Consider the following 14,813-nt stretch of genomic DNA (forward strand, 5'->3'; position numbering starts at 1 on the left):
TGTACACTCCAGCTTCTGTAGGCCAGGGGCATGCTGGGAAAGCAGGACCAAGGCTTCCCTGGGGATCTCTGTAGGGATTGTTCTGCGATGACTGGAGGGGTGGCCAGCTGCTGTGGTGAGGATGGAGAAGGAAGGAATGCCTCTGGAGATTAAACCTGGTAGTGAGCACACTACAGAGCCCCAGGTGTGCTGTAAGCCAGCCCAAGCTGTCATGGAACACAAAGGCATCTTCAGAAGTGTGTGTGTGTGTGTGTGTGTGTCTGTTTGCACTAATCCTGACATCTTAGCACGTGTTCAAATAAAGACAGGATTGGGTGCGTGGAGGTACGTGTTTCAGTCATTCAGAATGCTGCTCATAGCCGAGCTGGTTGAGGCTTCAAGTTTTAGGGTGATAATCACACTTTCATCTACCAAATGCCGGAGTAATCTCTCAAGAGCCACCGGTGGCTTTGGGGGACAGCTGGGGAGAAGAGAACCTTCCCGTCTCAAAGGTTGGTATGGGAGAAATTTATCCTAATTCATGTATAATAAAACAACACAGAGCACTGCTTTTAACATACCGACTAAGGTCCACACAGAGCGCATGTCTTTTGTTAAATGCTGAGAGGTTGTGTAAGTATCTGCACTGGCAAAGCTTACAGCTGGCAGAATTTGTCTTCAGATCCGAATAAGAAGTGACTCTATGGTGGATGCCGTGGGTCAGATCAGACAGGGAATCATCGTCCTTCTGAGTTTAGGAAAGAAGCCAGCCTGTCCCTGGCTGGGGACACCTCAGCTGGTTGGGTGTTTCCTTGCAAGCACAAGGACCAGAATTCAACACCCAGCAGCCCAGCCAGGTGTGCTGGGGAAGGTTTAAGACCGGAGGTTACCTGGGGCTCACTGGCCAGCCTGCCTAGCTGCCATCAACGAACCCCAGCTCTCCGAGAGAAATCCTGTGTGTAAAACAGAGGTGGTGGGCTCCCGAGGATGGCCACCAAGGCTGACCTTGGTCTCTGTGCCCAGGTGCTCGTGTTCTTCTGTACAATCAGCCCTGTCCCCAGTCTGCCCCAGCCCCTCCTCCGACACAGGTTCTCGGGGACCCACATGCATAAGCAGTCTAGTCTGTAGGTGGCTGCGTCAATGGATGTGGTTTCTTTTAGCTTGTCCCACGCTGGGAAAGAGAAGACGCTGGATCTCTGCATGCAGGCCTACGATCTCAGGCTTCTGATGACACAGCTGGGGAGGCTTGGTTTCCGTGTGGTCTCGGACTGCCGTGGGAAGCACAGACTGATGGGATTTTTACCCTTTTATCTAGACACACTACTTCGGCCTTTGGTTTCTCAGCAAGAGCCAGCAGGCGAGATGGGTGGAGCTGGAGAAGCCACTGAAGAAACATCTGGACAAGTTTGCTAACGAGCCTCTGCTTTTCTTCGGAGTCATGTTCTATGTGCCAAATGTGTCACGGCTTCAGCAGGAGGCCACAAGGTAGGTATAATATTCCCCCTCCAGTTCCCCATAAGGGTGTGGATAACCAGGAGGCTTCCGGCGAAGTGGAGACGCTGGTTGATTAAGTTGTGTGAGGAAGCAGAGTGGGCGATGTAGCTGCAGGTTGTCTGCCTGTTGCCATGCGACAGTAATATTTTGGTTCAATCCGTGTAGCTAATGCCCGACATTCCCTGTAGCCCTGGTAAAACAGGTGAGTTTTGTGTCTAACAGCAAGGAAGTATATGTTAGGGATGGTCAAATGGGTATGCTAGAATTTCAGTAAAAGCTAACCACCTAATTCTGTTTTTATGTACCCCACCCACCCACCCCAAACTCCGTTGGACTCTGCACTTGAGAAATCATGTGGTTCTAAAGTAAACTTGGGGAGGAAGATGTGGAGAGGGTGAGAGTTTTGATCACGTGGGTTACCTAAGCAGGAACAGGAAGTCAGCACCTTAGCGGAGACTCGGGTTGGCCGTGCCGTCTCCTGTCCTCGAAGGAACTGAAAGTGTTCATACAGCTCGGATTGCTTGTGATTCCCTGAGCAAAACGAGACCATTTTGTTGGTGTCAGTGCAGTGAGCATGGTGTCAAAAGGTGTTTGCCAGAGAGCCTTGGGGTCGCCCGTTAAGTGGACATTCCTGGAGGAGCAGGAAGCCCAGGAGCACTTTTTTTAAAAAATATTTATTTATTTATATGTAAGTACAATGTAGCTGTCTTCAGACACTCCAGAAGAGGGAATCCGATCTTACGGATGGTTGTGAGCCACCATGTGGTTGCTGGGATTTGAACTCCGGACCTTCGGAAGAGCAGTCGGGTGCTCTTACCCACTGAGCCATCTCTCCAGCCCCCAGGAGCACTTTTTTGTTTTTGTTTTTGTTTTTGTTTTTGGTTTTTTGAGACAGGGTTTCTCTGTGTAGCACTGGCTGTCCTGGAACTCACTCTGTAGACCAGGTTGGCCTCGAACTCAGAAATCTGCCTGCCTCTGCCTCCTGAGTGCTGAGTGCAACACGCCTGGCGTTGTTTTTGTTTTTTTAAACCTGTTGCTCAGATTTGGGCCTTAGGAATGCTTCTGACCTGACGTGTGTAGAAAATGCAGAGTGTGTGCATTAATTTTCACCTTGTGGGTTTCAGGATTGTAAAGTTCTCAAATGACGACATGGTTGGAAATTTTATGTTTCTGTTAGTCTCTTTCCTCCTCCTTCTCCTCTTCCTCTTCTTCTTTGTCCTCCTTCTTCTCCGGCATCCCCCCCCCCCGCCTTCTTCTTAATGAATATCCATAGTTGGTAGCTGTGGATATGGCTTTGTGGGTAAAGTGCCTGGCATCCAAGCATGGGGACCTGAGTTGGCACCTGGAAACCGTGTGAAAGCTGCAGGTGGCAGCATGGATTTGGAACTCCCGTTGGGAGAAGGGATGGGTGGAGACTGGTGGCCCAGGGTTCAGCAGTCCTAAGGTCAATGGCTGGAAACTGTGGCTTTCTGAGGTTAGTTTGAGATCGTCCCATCTCACCCACTGGAGATGATGGTCGACTGGAGGTCAATCTCTTCATATGGGGAGGCCTGCTGAGAGACCCACGACACTGGAGAAAACGTGGGTAAGTCAGGCCCAAGGTTAAGGCAACACCTGAAAAGTCTCAGGAGGAGAGCGGCAAGGGGGCTCAAGTCCTACAAAAGCACAGGACCAGCCTGTAATTGGCAACAGTGAATCCTGGTGCTGGACAGGGCAGAGAGGAGAAGCCCTGGGGATTTCCTGGTCAGCCAGCCTAGCAGGAGGAGTGAACTCCATGTCCAGTGAGCAAGTCTGTCTGAAGCATGAGGTGGACAGTGACTGTGGAAAGATATCCAACATCAACCTCAGGCCTCCGCACACATGTACACACACACACACACACACACACACACACACACACACAATGTATCAAAGGGAGGAAACATGGAATTAAAAAAAATCAAAGGAGGGAAAAATAAATGACCCAGTGTGATTCCAGACATGTGCAGGAGCAGGCTGGCAGCGGCTAGGCTGCTCCTAGACAGATGGGATGAGTCATGAAGCCATAGGAGTTAAGAGATTAAGAAGCTGGGAACTTTCAGCCTCACTCCCAACTGGAAGATGTGTTCTGTGGAGTTGGAGGATGTTAACTCCTTGGGTCCTGCTGGGACCCACCACACTTCTTCCCAGGCTGTTTTTCTTCTCCCCGCCTTGGCCAAGTTTCCCTCAGCAGGGACTCCTGCCTGCCGGGCATCCTCTCCCTTTATATCTTTCTGAATCAAAGGAAAGATTCTTTGCAGTGTGTTTGCATAGCAACAGATTCATTGTATACACGTGGTTTTCATATTTGTCTGGGCCCAGAAGGTGAAAAGATGGTTTGTAAGGGAGGCAGAAGAAGTCTTTATTGGGCAACTTAAGGATTGCCAGGGGCAGCTGGAGAACTGCTGGATGCCTGCACGTGCAAGCGCACACACACACACACACACACACACACACACACACACACACACGCACACGCATTCGCGTGTGCGCATGCAGTGGCAAGCTTGGAATTGATGTCTGGGTCTTTCCCAAGTCTTCTTCAATAAAGAAGCCCTTCTTCACTGATTCAATGCTAGGAGCACACTTTTAAAGGAGAAGGTGTTGGGGATTGCGGGGAGGGGGAGACTCAGTTGGCAAAGCGCCTGCCACACAAGTGTGAGGACCTGAGTTCAATTCCCAGCATTTATGTAAAACACAAGACAAGGCATGTGCTACATTTAATCCAGGGGATGGGGGTGGGCAGATCCTTGGAGCCCTCTGTCCAACCAGCCTAGCTGAAATGGCAAGTCTCAAGTCTCTTTCAAAAAACAGTTACTCCTGAGGAACCACAACAAAGATAAATATCTGAGATACATAGGCAGGCGGGCACTCACGTGTGCACATACACACTAAACCAAGGATAAATAGTTTTGAAGAGTGAATTTAAGACTCATGGTTCATGCCTCATTTCTGGAATTTATAATTAATTGGTAGATGTTTTTCTTCTTACTGGAGTGTGTGTCCCTTGCATTTGCTCACTGATGAGTGGGGTACAAGTCTACTACAAAGGAACTCCTATTCGCCTCAGTGAGGTCAGCTGGCACATCCTCCTTTGTCACGGTAGCTGGCTTGCTTGGGTGGGACTGTCCCTCTGTTAGTGGTCAACATGCCATAGAATTTGCATAGTGTTACTACAGCTGTAGCCAGCCCAGCCCCTCTCCTGCCAACGGTAATCTTAGGGCACCATGGTAGGTATTGAGAAGACTTAGGGCTGTGGGAGCTGTTTGAAGTGCCCCCCTTCTGAGGGAGCTGCTGCTGTGTCCCAAAGTGTCCTCTCCTTAAAGTCATATCCCTACTGCTCACCTCCTCTAAGTACTGGATGGGGAGGCTGCGCCCTTGTCTGCAGGTCTATGGCATATTGAGGACAAAGCCAGGTCAGGCCAAGCCTGCCATCTTTACATGAGACAAAATGGAACTTTGGGCTATGGCATGAGCGTTCATGCGGTTACCATTTTTGTGGGACAGCCAGGACAGCCAGGGGTATCATTTCTTAGTTCCATCTACCTTTTATTTCCTCATGCATGTGTTTATGTGTATATGTGTGGTGAATTACACATGTGTGGGGTGCACATGCATGTGCACGTGTGTGTGCATGTCTGTCTGTATGCCTGTAAAAGCTCAAAGCTGATGTTATATTTTATCCCCCTATGGCTCCCTACCTTATCCATTGAAGCAGGGTTCTCTTAGCTGAACCCAGAGCTCAGTGACAGGGCTAGTCAGCCTGCTCCTCCCTCCAGGGGTCCCAGCTCTACTCTGTGAGCTCTGGAGTTACAGGGGGCTGCCACATGCACTGGACATCTCTGTGGGTTCTCAGGTTCTAGTCCTCACACATGGCATGCCCGTTCAACACAGAACCCTCTTCCAACTTTGTTTGTTTTGTTTTTTGTTTTGTTTTGAAGCAGCATTTTATTGACCCAGAACGTAGCAATGAGGTCAGGCTGACAGGCCAGTGAAGCCCAGGGGTCTGGGTCTCAGGTAGCATGTGTCCTTGTACTTGGATTTTTTCCATGAACTCTGGAGACTGAACTGAGTTCTTATGCTTTTCCTGGCCAGGCCTCTTCCTAGCCTCCCCCAAAGCTTGCATCCTCCTTCTTTGTTTGGAAATACTACTGCTCTGATTAGACATTGCCGTCTGTCTTGTGTGCACTCTGAGTCTACAGCCAGCATTCAGAGTGTCTCATTTAGAAGCTTTATTACGACTGTGTCTCCATTTTCCTTTACCCTTTATTGTCTGTTCCTCAGTTCTTTTACTGTTTTATAATGTCATCTGATGAAGACTTTTAAAAAGATTAATTTTTAATCTTGAGTATGTGTGTGTGTCTGTGCACAGGAGTGCAGGTACCACAGAGGCCACAAGGGGGCGTGAGCCCCCAGCATGAGTGCTGGGAACCAATCTCACATACCTGGAAGAATAACAAATGCTCTTCACTGCTGAGCCATCCCTCCAGCCCAGCCCCCTGATGGAGTTTTAAAGTTTGCCAAGGGCTTGGAAGTAGAGACTCCACGTGCATTCCCCTTTGGCTGATAGACTTGGCAGTGCTAGCCCTCCTGTCTGCTCCCACTGCGGATGGGCACTGCTCTCTTGGTTATTGAGAACAGCATTGTTTCTGCCCCACATGGCATGCATGTCCAGGTGCAGCTGGCACTGGAGTGGTCTCTTATTCTTTGTGAAGTCAGTGTGACGAGATAAGAGAAGATAGGTGTCTGTAAGAAGCCGTGATCTTGGGCGGGCATTTGCTTTCCCGAGGGAGAGGCTTTTATGGTACCTGGGTCTGAAGTCAGGCTCTTTTACAGACTAAGGAGGTACTCTAGCACCAAGCCACACCCCCAGTCTATCTTCCTTTACTTATCTACGTTCATAAAGTGTCCACTCCATGTCAGAGGCCCTGCTCGGCAGCTGAAATGCAGGAATGGGCAGATCTCGATGCCTTACCACCAAGAGCCGTAACTCTGGGCTGGTTTTTATTTCATTTCCATGTGTTTGATGGATAGAAGGTTGATTAGAATTTTTTTTACAAGTTTGTGTTGCCGACTGCCTTTACTTCCTGGAGACTGTTCTGTCGCTGGTCTGGCAACCAGGGCGGCCGGCAGGGGCTCTCAGAACCAAGGTTGGCATCGTGGTTGTGCCTCCTATAGAGCCAGGGTCACGTGACTTGACGCTCAGCAAGGCCCGGAACTTAGCTTCATGCTCTGGGCTGCCATATTGAAATCTTTGACTGACAGATCCTACCTTTTCACTTTACACCAAACTGTAGTGAAAGGAGCTGAACACAGCCTCCACTTTCTTCCCTGGCTTCTGTTCCTGTTCTGGCCTGTGGCTCTTAGGATGGGTGGATCTGAGTCTACTATTATGAATGTGATCAAAGAAAAATGCACTGTACAAAACCCAGTAGACAGAAAGCTTTTATGCAAATGGAGATGTGCCTCCGGTCACCATTTCTGCCCCTGGCTCCGATCCTCGCTCCATTCTGAACCGTAGTTTCCTCATGTTAAACAGCGTATTGAAGTTCATACCCTTGGTTCAGCCAGCCAGGTGCCTAAGTCACAGGGTCACAAGTGCTGAGCTGCTGCTGGCGTTCTCATCTCCCAGATCAAAGCTACCGTCTGCACGGTGCCAAGGTGGGTAGGTAGCCGTTTTCTTAGTCTGCGTTCTGAACGCAGAGGTGGAGGCAAGCTCACTGGAGTTCGACTTGACCGTGAAGGGCAGTGTCTGAGTCCTTTGTGTCTGAGGGACAGACCAACCATGCAAACGATCTTTGGTAACAACTAACTTGGTACAATGCATTTTTTTTATTGATAGGGGAAGAAAAAAAATCAATGTTTCAAAAGCAAATAAATCAGAAACCACATTCCTATTTCAAAGGGGTCTTCGTGTGCCGTGTGTCTATGTGTGTGCTCGTGTATGAGTTCACATGTATTTGCAGCTACATGTGTGTACATGAGTGTGCATACAGGTGGAGACTCGAGTCTCTGCGATTGCTTTCCATTTTGTTCATTGAAACAGACTCTCAGCTGAACCCAGAGCTGGCCAGTGTGCCTACTTTGAATAACCAGCTTGCTCCGGGTATACCCTACTCCGCCTTCCAAATGCTGGAATTAGAGATGACTGTGCCCACCCGTCATGTGTGTGGGTCCTGGGATCTGAACCTTGTCCCCCTGGTGGGCTGCTGCATGTATTCTAAGCACCGAGCTAGCTCCTCAGCCCAGTCTGCCCTCCTTTAAGCACACATGCTCACCTGTGTGTTTTACCCATTAGTAAAACAGTTTGCAGAAACAGGTATACCATCCCCTCTAATTTTTCCCTTAAAATAAAAAAAAAGTAACAATTTGATTTTAACACCTTAAATTCTAGGTTATTATGTGTTTAGTGGCCTGTTATCTGGAACATCTCTAAAAACAATAAAAAGTAATGTGCTTTTCCGAGAGCTATCGTGAAAACTAGCTGAAAAATAATCCCTCAAGCAACCTTTTTTAAAATTTTTTTCTGAATCCCTTGACTCTCAAAGACATGCTATGCATTCTTTGACTCCACAGGGAATTTAGTGTAACACTGAAGGCCGAGACGAGCTCACTGTCTAACTAGAGAGACAGCAAGGACTTGAGGTGGTGAGCAGGCGAGGAGGTGGTGAGCAGTTGAGGAATGTCTGTACTGTATTTGCCTTAAAACTTGACATGATGACCCACCGCCAGAGTGCTTACCTTTAGAGAAGGGGCGGAGAGGAGAGAAACGGGAGCCGTGGGAAGAGATGTTCCGTCATGTCCAGGCTTGCCAGCTGTGCTCGATGAAGGTTTAAAGGACTGTCACTCCTCATGAAGAATTCTTTGGATCTGTAGGGGAGTCGTTATAATGGGGGAGGGGGGGAATCAGACACGGTGTGTTGATTATAGAAAGGGCTTCCCCAAAATCTCAGGATGGTGGAGGTGCGGGGAGTCCGTCCCTTAGGGTCTTGTGCTCTTTTTGTCTTAGGACAGAATACTGGGATATTGTGTTGGAGTAGAGACGGAGAGGCTGGGGGAGCAAAGGGCAGGTCCTCTGTGTCCACACAGGAAAGGCACAGTAGCAGGGTGGTAGCAGACCTGGAAAGTGTGGACTTCAAGGGGGGACTTGCAGTTCTGAGAGGTTGTGCAGCTTGCATCTGTGGCTGGACGCAGACTATCTATCACCAAGCTATTGTGCTGTGTGTCACAGGGGCCTGATGAGATGGGTGTGGGTGTTTGTCTCTGAAAACAAAAGTGTTTCATTTTATATCGAGAACCTAGTACCCAACAAATGGGCATCTGGGCCATTAAACCAAGGGCATCTCTCGTATGACTTTGAAGCTGATTACAACATTTTTGCGCCTATGGTGTGCTTGTGTGGTGGGGATTGTCAGAGGATACCTGTGGAGTCAGTTGCATCTTTACATGGGTTCCCAGAATGGAGCTGAGGCTACCAGGCTTCTGTGGCAAGCATCTTTACCCCCCACTCAGCCATCCTGTCAGCCCTCTTCCCTACCCCTTTGCCAGAGCAGAATGTCTGTCCACACTTCTCCTCATCAAAGATGATCAACTAACTAAGCTTAGGAAGGCTGATTCTGATTGACAAGACCAATTCTGACAGAGCAAGACACTTGTATAGGCAGGCAGATGCCATCGTGGCTGACCCTGTTCCTGTCCCTTGAAGTTACGGTGGCAGAGTTATACCTTCCCATGCCCTCCCTGGGTCCTGTAGGCATTTCAGTTGTGCCTGCCAATAGTTCTATTTTGCACACAGTAGGAAAGTCACACCAACCACATCTCACTGACCCATTTGCTTCCATGCAATTAAGTGTCTGTCTGTCTGTCTTGATGTTTTAACTTCCTACAAGAGATTATGGTGGTTGAGCTGAGTGTGCAAGTGTTTGCCTTCAAATCCTCCATCAAAGACCTCAGTTGTGTATAAGCGTCACTTGAGGGCCAGTCTGTAGGTCCTTAGGCTATCTGTGGAGAGTTGAAGCTCAAATATTTCAGAATTCTTACATATTCATGTCAGTGTCTGTTTCGTCTCTGACTACCCATGACATTTGTTTGTAAGGAGGACATTATGTTATTTTTTTTCTCATCAGTGATCAAAACTTGTGACAAGAAGCAATTTAAGGGAAAAAAGATTTACTCCAGGCTTATGGTTTGAAGGGACACAGTCTGCTGTGGTGAGGGAGAGATGTGAGCAGGCAGTTGTGAGGAGGTGGGACTGTGAGGCCAAGACTCCTTCCTCTCTTCCTCACAGGAACTGGAAGCAGAGGTGGGGGTGGGGGCTGAGGGGGTTGGGGAGGGGGTGGCTCTGCTCCCCAGTGACCTGCTTCCTCCAGCTAAGCCCTACTTCCTAAGGGAGCCACAGTCCCCAACAGCAGTACCACCAGCTGGAGACCAAGCGAGCAAACCCACAACCCTGTGGGAACATGCCACATCTAATGATAATGGATACCATTGTTTTATGTCTATCTTTCCCACTCACTCCCCAAATCCTGAGCTGCCACAGCCTGTTTGGATCATAGTGTAGTATCTAAACACAGTACCCCATAGGAGACTGAGTCCTTTATTTACAGAACCAGAGTGGCAGAGGGATATTGCTCAGCCACATTGCCACTTATGACAGAAGCCTGGCCCTTTGACCAGCTCTGGAATGGTTTTCAGTGAAGCAGGCTGTGGGTAGGAGTTATTTCCACTCCCTGAGAGACTTTGCCAGCTTCACACTCTCCTTCCCGAGACTGCTTAGACAAACCCCAGAATGGCTGGCACGGGAGGGATGAGCCTTGTCAAAGAGAAGGAAGTAGTATAGACAGAGCGACAGGGAACAGGCGCTCCTTTGAAGGAGCCTTTTACATAGTGGGCATTGTGCGCTAATGGGAACCAGGATGGGCTTTAGTTTGAATTTATCAGTCATCTTCAGCCTTGGGCACATAGTGCCAGGCTTTCAGATGATACCGAGGCTTTTGGAAGAGCAGGAAAGTGAGACATAGGAAATAAGCTGTGTCAAGTTACCAGGTGTGTCTGTGAAATCTGAAAGAGCCCAGGCCGAGCCATCGGAGGGACATGCGACAGCTCGATGCTGTTGATAGCCCCCAACTAGCTCCAGGTCAGCCCGCCATCCACTTGCAGCTGGAGGGAACTAGAGGATGTTCCGTCTGCTGTTTCCCACCAGTGCCAAGGTCGGAGCAAAGCGCAGCACAGCTGACCTAAAATTAGCCAAAACCAAGACAGAGACTTGATGCTTTACTGGGAAATCATGAAGATGAAATAATCTTAGGAAGAAAGCACCTCTGAGGAGCAAACCCGTTTTTGAAGATGTTACAAACAGTGCTACTAGAAAGAAGAACGCATATGATCATCTAAGATAAACTTGAAGTCTTCTTGGCTGGCATCCCTGAAGTAAACGACCCACTGTGGAAAGATGGAGACGACTGTTGTGGGTATGATGGGACAGCTGATGTAGGTCACTTAGCTTCCAGAATTCCCAAGTCTGTTTCAGATGACTACTGGAGTCAGCAAAGAACTATTTTGGTTTAATGTTCAAGGAAAATGAAGCAAACCGCAGAACCTAACAACGGCTGCAATGGATGCCCTTGGCCACAATGGCTGCAATAGATGCCCTTGGCCCTGGAAGCAGGACACCTCGGCCTTTGGTACTTGTTTCCCATTAGGTCCAACACTTTCCTCAGAGTTTCGTGTGAGTGCACACAGTCAGTCAGGAGACAATAGGAATGTCGTAAGTGCACACTGTGTCAGAAACATAGATGCAGTCTGGGAGGAGGCTCAGTGGGCATGAGCCCTTGTTATGCAGTCACGAGGCCTTGGAACCCCAGCAATGGAGGCAGGGGGTGGAGACAGGCAGATCCTGTGAGAGCTCACAGGCCTACCAGCCAGAAACCAAGCTTCCTGTTTAGTAAGAGACCCTGTCCCAAGGCAGTGACTGGAAGAGCAATGACGAAGACTCCTGAATGTGGGCCTCTGCATGTGCTTGCCGGGGCCCACGTATGTTCACATTCACATACATGCACTATATATGCAAACATACACCCCCCCCCCACACACACACTAGTAAAAAGGAAACAGAGAGGCATGTTTATATATCTCTGTAATATCAGAATGTATTGAGCAACAACTATAAGCTATGTTTAGTCGACTGGCCACAGTTTGTCAGTGGTCCAGCTTCCCTGGTAACTGGTCCTTTGGTAGTCACAGGCTCTTTCATTCTAATTACTAACATTAGCTTTCAGATAATATATTATACACACACACACACACACACACACACACACACATCCATATATGTCAGTTCACAGAGGCAGCAGAGACCTGATAAATATGAGAGAGAGTTGCAGTAGGTTGTGGAGTAAGATAATAAGAATATAATAGGAGAACTGATGGGGTAGGCACAGGCAGTGTTAATGGCTGAAAGCCACAGAGGCATTAATAGGACCATCAAGCCCAGGTTCAGTCCAGAAGGACCAGTCAGGCAGTGTGGCCATGCTCAGCTAAAGTGCAGAGGACAGTTAGAAGTCCTGGCTGGGTCCTTAGTGCATTGGCGGTCAGTGGTGCTGTTGTTATAGCAATGGTGAGTGTGGCTTTTATTCAGTCCACATCAAGGTATGACGCCACCATTGGTCCGGTGTCTTCCAGAAGTCCTTGGCCCTATTTTTTAAAATGTGGTTTTAATATGCTGTGCGCTCCCAATATACTTGATTATATTTAGAGATGGCACCTTCTTCATTGTTATTTATCATCTATGCTGCATGGCTGGTGGTGTGTGTTCATGCGTGCGGGTGTGCGTCTGTCTGCCTGTCTGCCTGCCTGCCTACCTGTCTGTATGCCTGTCTGTCTGTCTATCTGTCTGCCTGCCTGCCTGCCTCTCTGCCTGCCTGTCTGTCTGCCTTTCTGCCTTTGTGCCTGCCTGCCTGTCTGTCTGTATGCCTGTCTGTCTGTCTATCTGTCTGCCTGCCTGCCTCTCTGCCTCGTCTTTCTCCCTAGTGTCTTGATTCTATGTGTTAATCCCGACAAAACCAGCCTAGAAAGAGTGAGGGTTTATTTTTCCGCTCCCATCTTGGAAGGTGTCAGTTCATGACTGGTTGACCCTGTTGTCCTCCTGTGGTGGCTCATGGGAATAGGAACACATGAGAGCCAAGCTCTCTCTCTATGTCTGAGGGGAGTAAGGCAGAGGAAGGGCTGAGTCTGCAGGCCTCCAGCCCCTTCCTCACTCTGTCTCCTCCCAACAGAGCCATCCTAGGGCTGTTGGGCCTCTGGGAACATTCCATATCAAAACGTTAGGGCACTGCCCTTAAGTTCTTGGTTCATGGAGAGCATGCTTCTTGTGCTCCCTCTCTGAATGCTAATGGATAGTTTCCAGTTCTTGATCCTAGGCTGAGGAGGACTGTGATGGTAGCTGTCCCCTTGTGGACTAGGAGATGAGAATTACGGTTCTCTGCCTGACAGTTCCTCATCCTGCCTGCATCTTCAACAAAGGGTTGCCGTCCACCTGTGTGGAGTCAGGCAGGCCTGTGAAATGTTGGCTCATCCTTTTTTTCTAATCCAGTCAATTTTTTTTCCTACCCTAAAATTATCTTTGTGTCTAGGGTTAGAAAAAAATCTTGTTGCCTTGGGGATAGCTCAGTGGTTAAACCCGCTGTGAACCAGACTTCAGATTCGCAGAAACCCACAAAAATTTTGGATGGACGTGGTGGCATGTCTGTAATTTTGACTCAGAAGACAGGATCCCTGGAACAAGCAGGCTGGCAAGAGGAGCCACAGTTGTGAGCTCTGGGTTCAATTAAAGGACCCCAACTCGAAGAAGCATCCGGGGAGTCATGGAGAAAATCTCAAGACAACAATTTTGGGTTCCCACACACATGTGCAGATATGCCCCACACACATGACCACGTGTGACCATGTACTTGCATGACACATCCACTCACAGGAGGAATTTTTTTAAAAGATTTTGCTGTTGATACGGAGACAGTGAGAAAAGTAGATCTGTAAGGATGAGAGGACACTTAGAATTACTGAGAAGTCCAATGGGGATTTGAAAAACAGGATTATAGGGAGCCATTTCCGTGCTGAAAAACCTGAGCAGAGCTTTGCAGAAACCACAGCATGGGAGATTCTCGGTCCGGGACAGATTGCTGGTTTGGTATTTCATCTTTGGCAGTCGCTGCCGTGTTCTCCATAACCAGCTACTTTTGAGGATCCTATAAGAAAACTATTCATATCCAGCTCTGGGAATTCCATCAGTGGCTAGTGGATTCGTGTTGTAGTATGGCTCAGACTTGAGGTAGTTTTTCCTCTTCTTTCTGTTTTCCCCGTGAGATCTATGCTCCTAGACAATGGAAGACATAGAAGTACCTATTCACTGCGCATGCACAGCGTAGGACACAGGGGTCCGGCAGGCGGTCTCTGCTGCCTGCACCTCAAGGCCCACGTGTGCAGAGATAATCCTTTTAAAGTTATTTTTCTTTACTTTTCTTTATTCATATGAGTACACTGTCGCTGTCTTCAGAGACACCACAAGAGGGCATTGGATCCCGTTACAGATGGTCGTGAGCCACCAGGTGGTTGCTGGGAATTGAACTCAGGACCTCTGGAAGGGCAGTCAGTGCTCTTAACCACTGAGCCATCTCTCCAGCCCACAAATAGGATTAAAGGGTGGCATAGGTCTGAGATGATGTGATGATGTATGTGCCACAGGGGAATCACTCTGTAGAGCCGGGGACATCGGGATCCTAAGATGACTGCGGACAGCAAGAGTGGGGGAGGGGGGTTCTGCCTATCATCCTAGAGAGAATCCCTTTCCTATCCAGCTCAAGCTGAGGTCTCCACAGCAGCAGGTATCCCAGGGTCTGGCGTGTCACTCGCCTTCTGGGCAGTGTGGAAGCTTGGTCTACTCTACAGCATGGTTTGAGGGTTGGAGGTCCAGACTGGCACAGTTACTGGAACTGGGAAAGGCTTGGTTCTTGGGCTTTTCCTGCAGGAGTTGGGGTGAGAGGCAGAAACCTGACATTCAATGGCTCCTCCATCTCCATCCACACTTCCAGGGTCGCTGGTCAAGAGTCTGGCCACCGTTACTTGGAATGGCTTGAAGGTTTGTAGTTTCTCCTTTTATCATAGATTCTAGGGAATATATAAGTAATTAATTCTTTTGCCTCATCCCTCCTTCAAACATCTATTAAGCCTGTAGTATTTCCTCCTGGCTTTAGATACATGACTTCTCAGACAGGGGACAGACCCCTTTGGGCTGTGGTGTTGCTTTTCGTTAAAAATTCTAGATAAGT

General features: G+C 48.7%; 1 protein-coding gene across 2 annotated transcripts in view; it reads left to right on the forward strand.

Annotated features, from left to right (window-relative positions):
- Ptpn14 (protein tyrosine phosphatase non-receptor type 14) overlaps positions 1-14,813 on the forward strand; it is a 149,199-nt gene that overhangs the window by 70,195 nt on the left and 64,191 nt on the right. For both annotated transcript variants that reach the window (XM_029477885.2, XM_029477888.2), the window contains exon 3: positions 1,295-1,464. In XM_029477885.2, the coding sequence (XP_029333745.1) occupies positions 1,295-1,464 (170 nt within the window). The remainder of the gene's footprint in view (positions 1-1,294; positions 1,465-14,813) is intronic.

The sequence above is a fragment of the Mus caroli genome, unplaced genomic scaffold, assembly GCF_978045245.1.
Source record: "Mus caroli unplaced genomic scaffold, Mus_caroli_1 scaffold_1, whole genome shotgun sequence".
NCBI classification, from domain to species: Eukaryota; Metazoa; Chordata; class Mammalia; order Rodentia; family Muridae; genus Mus; species Mus caroli.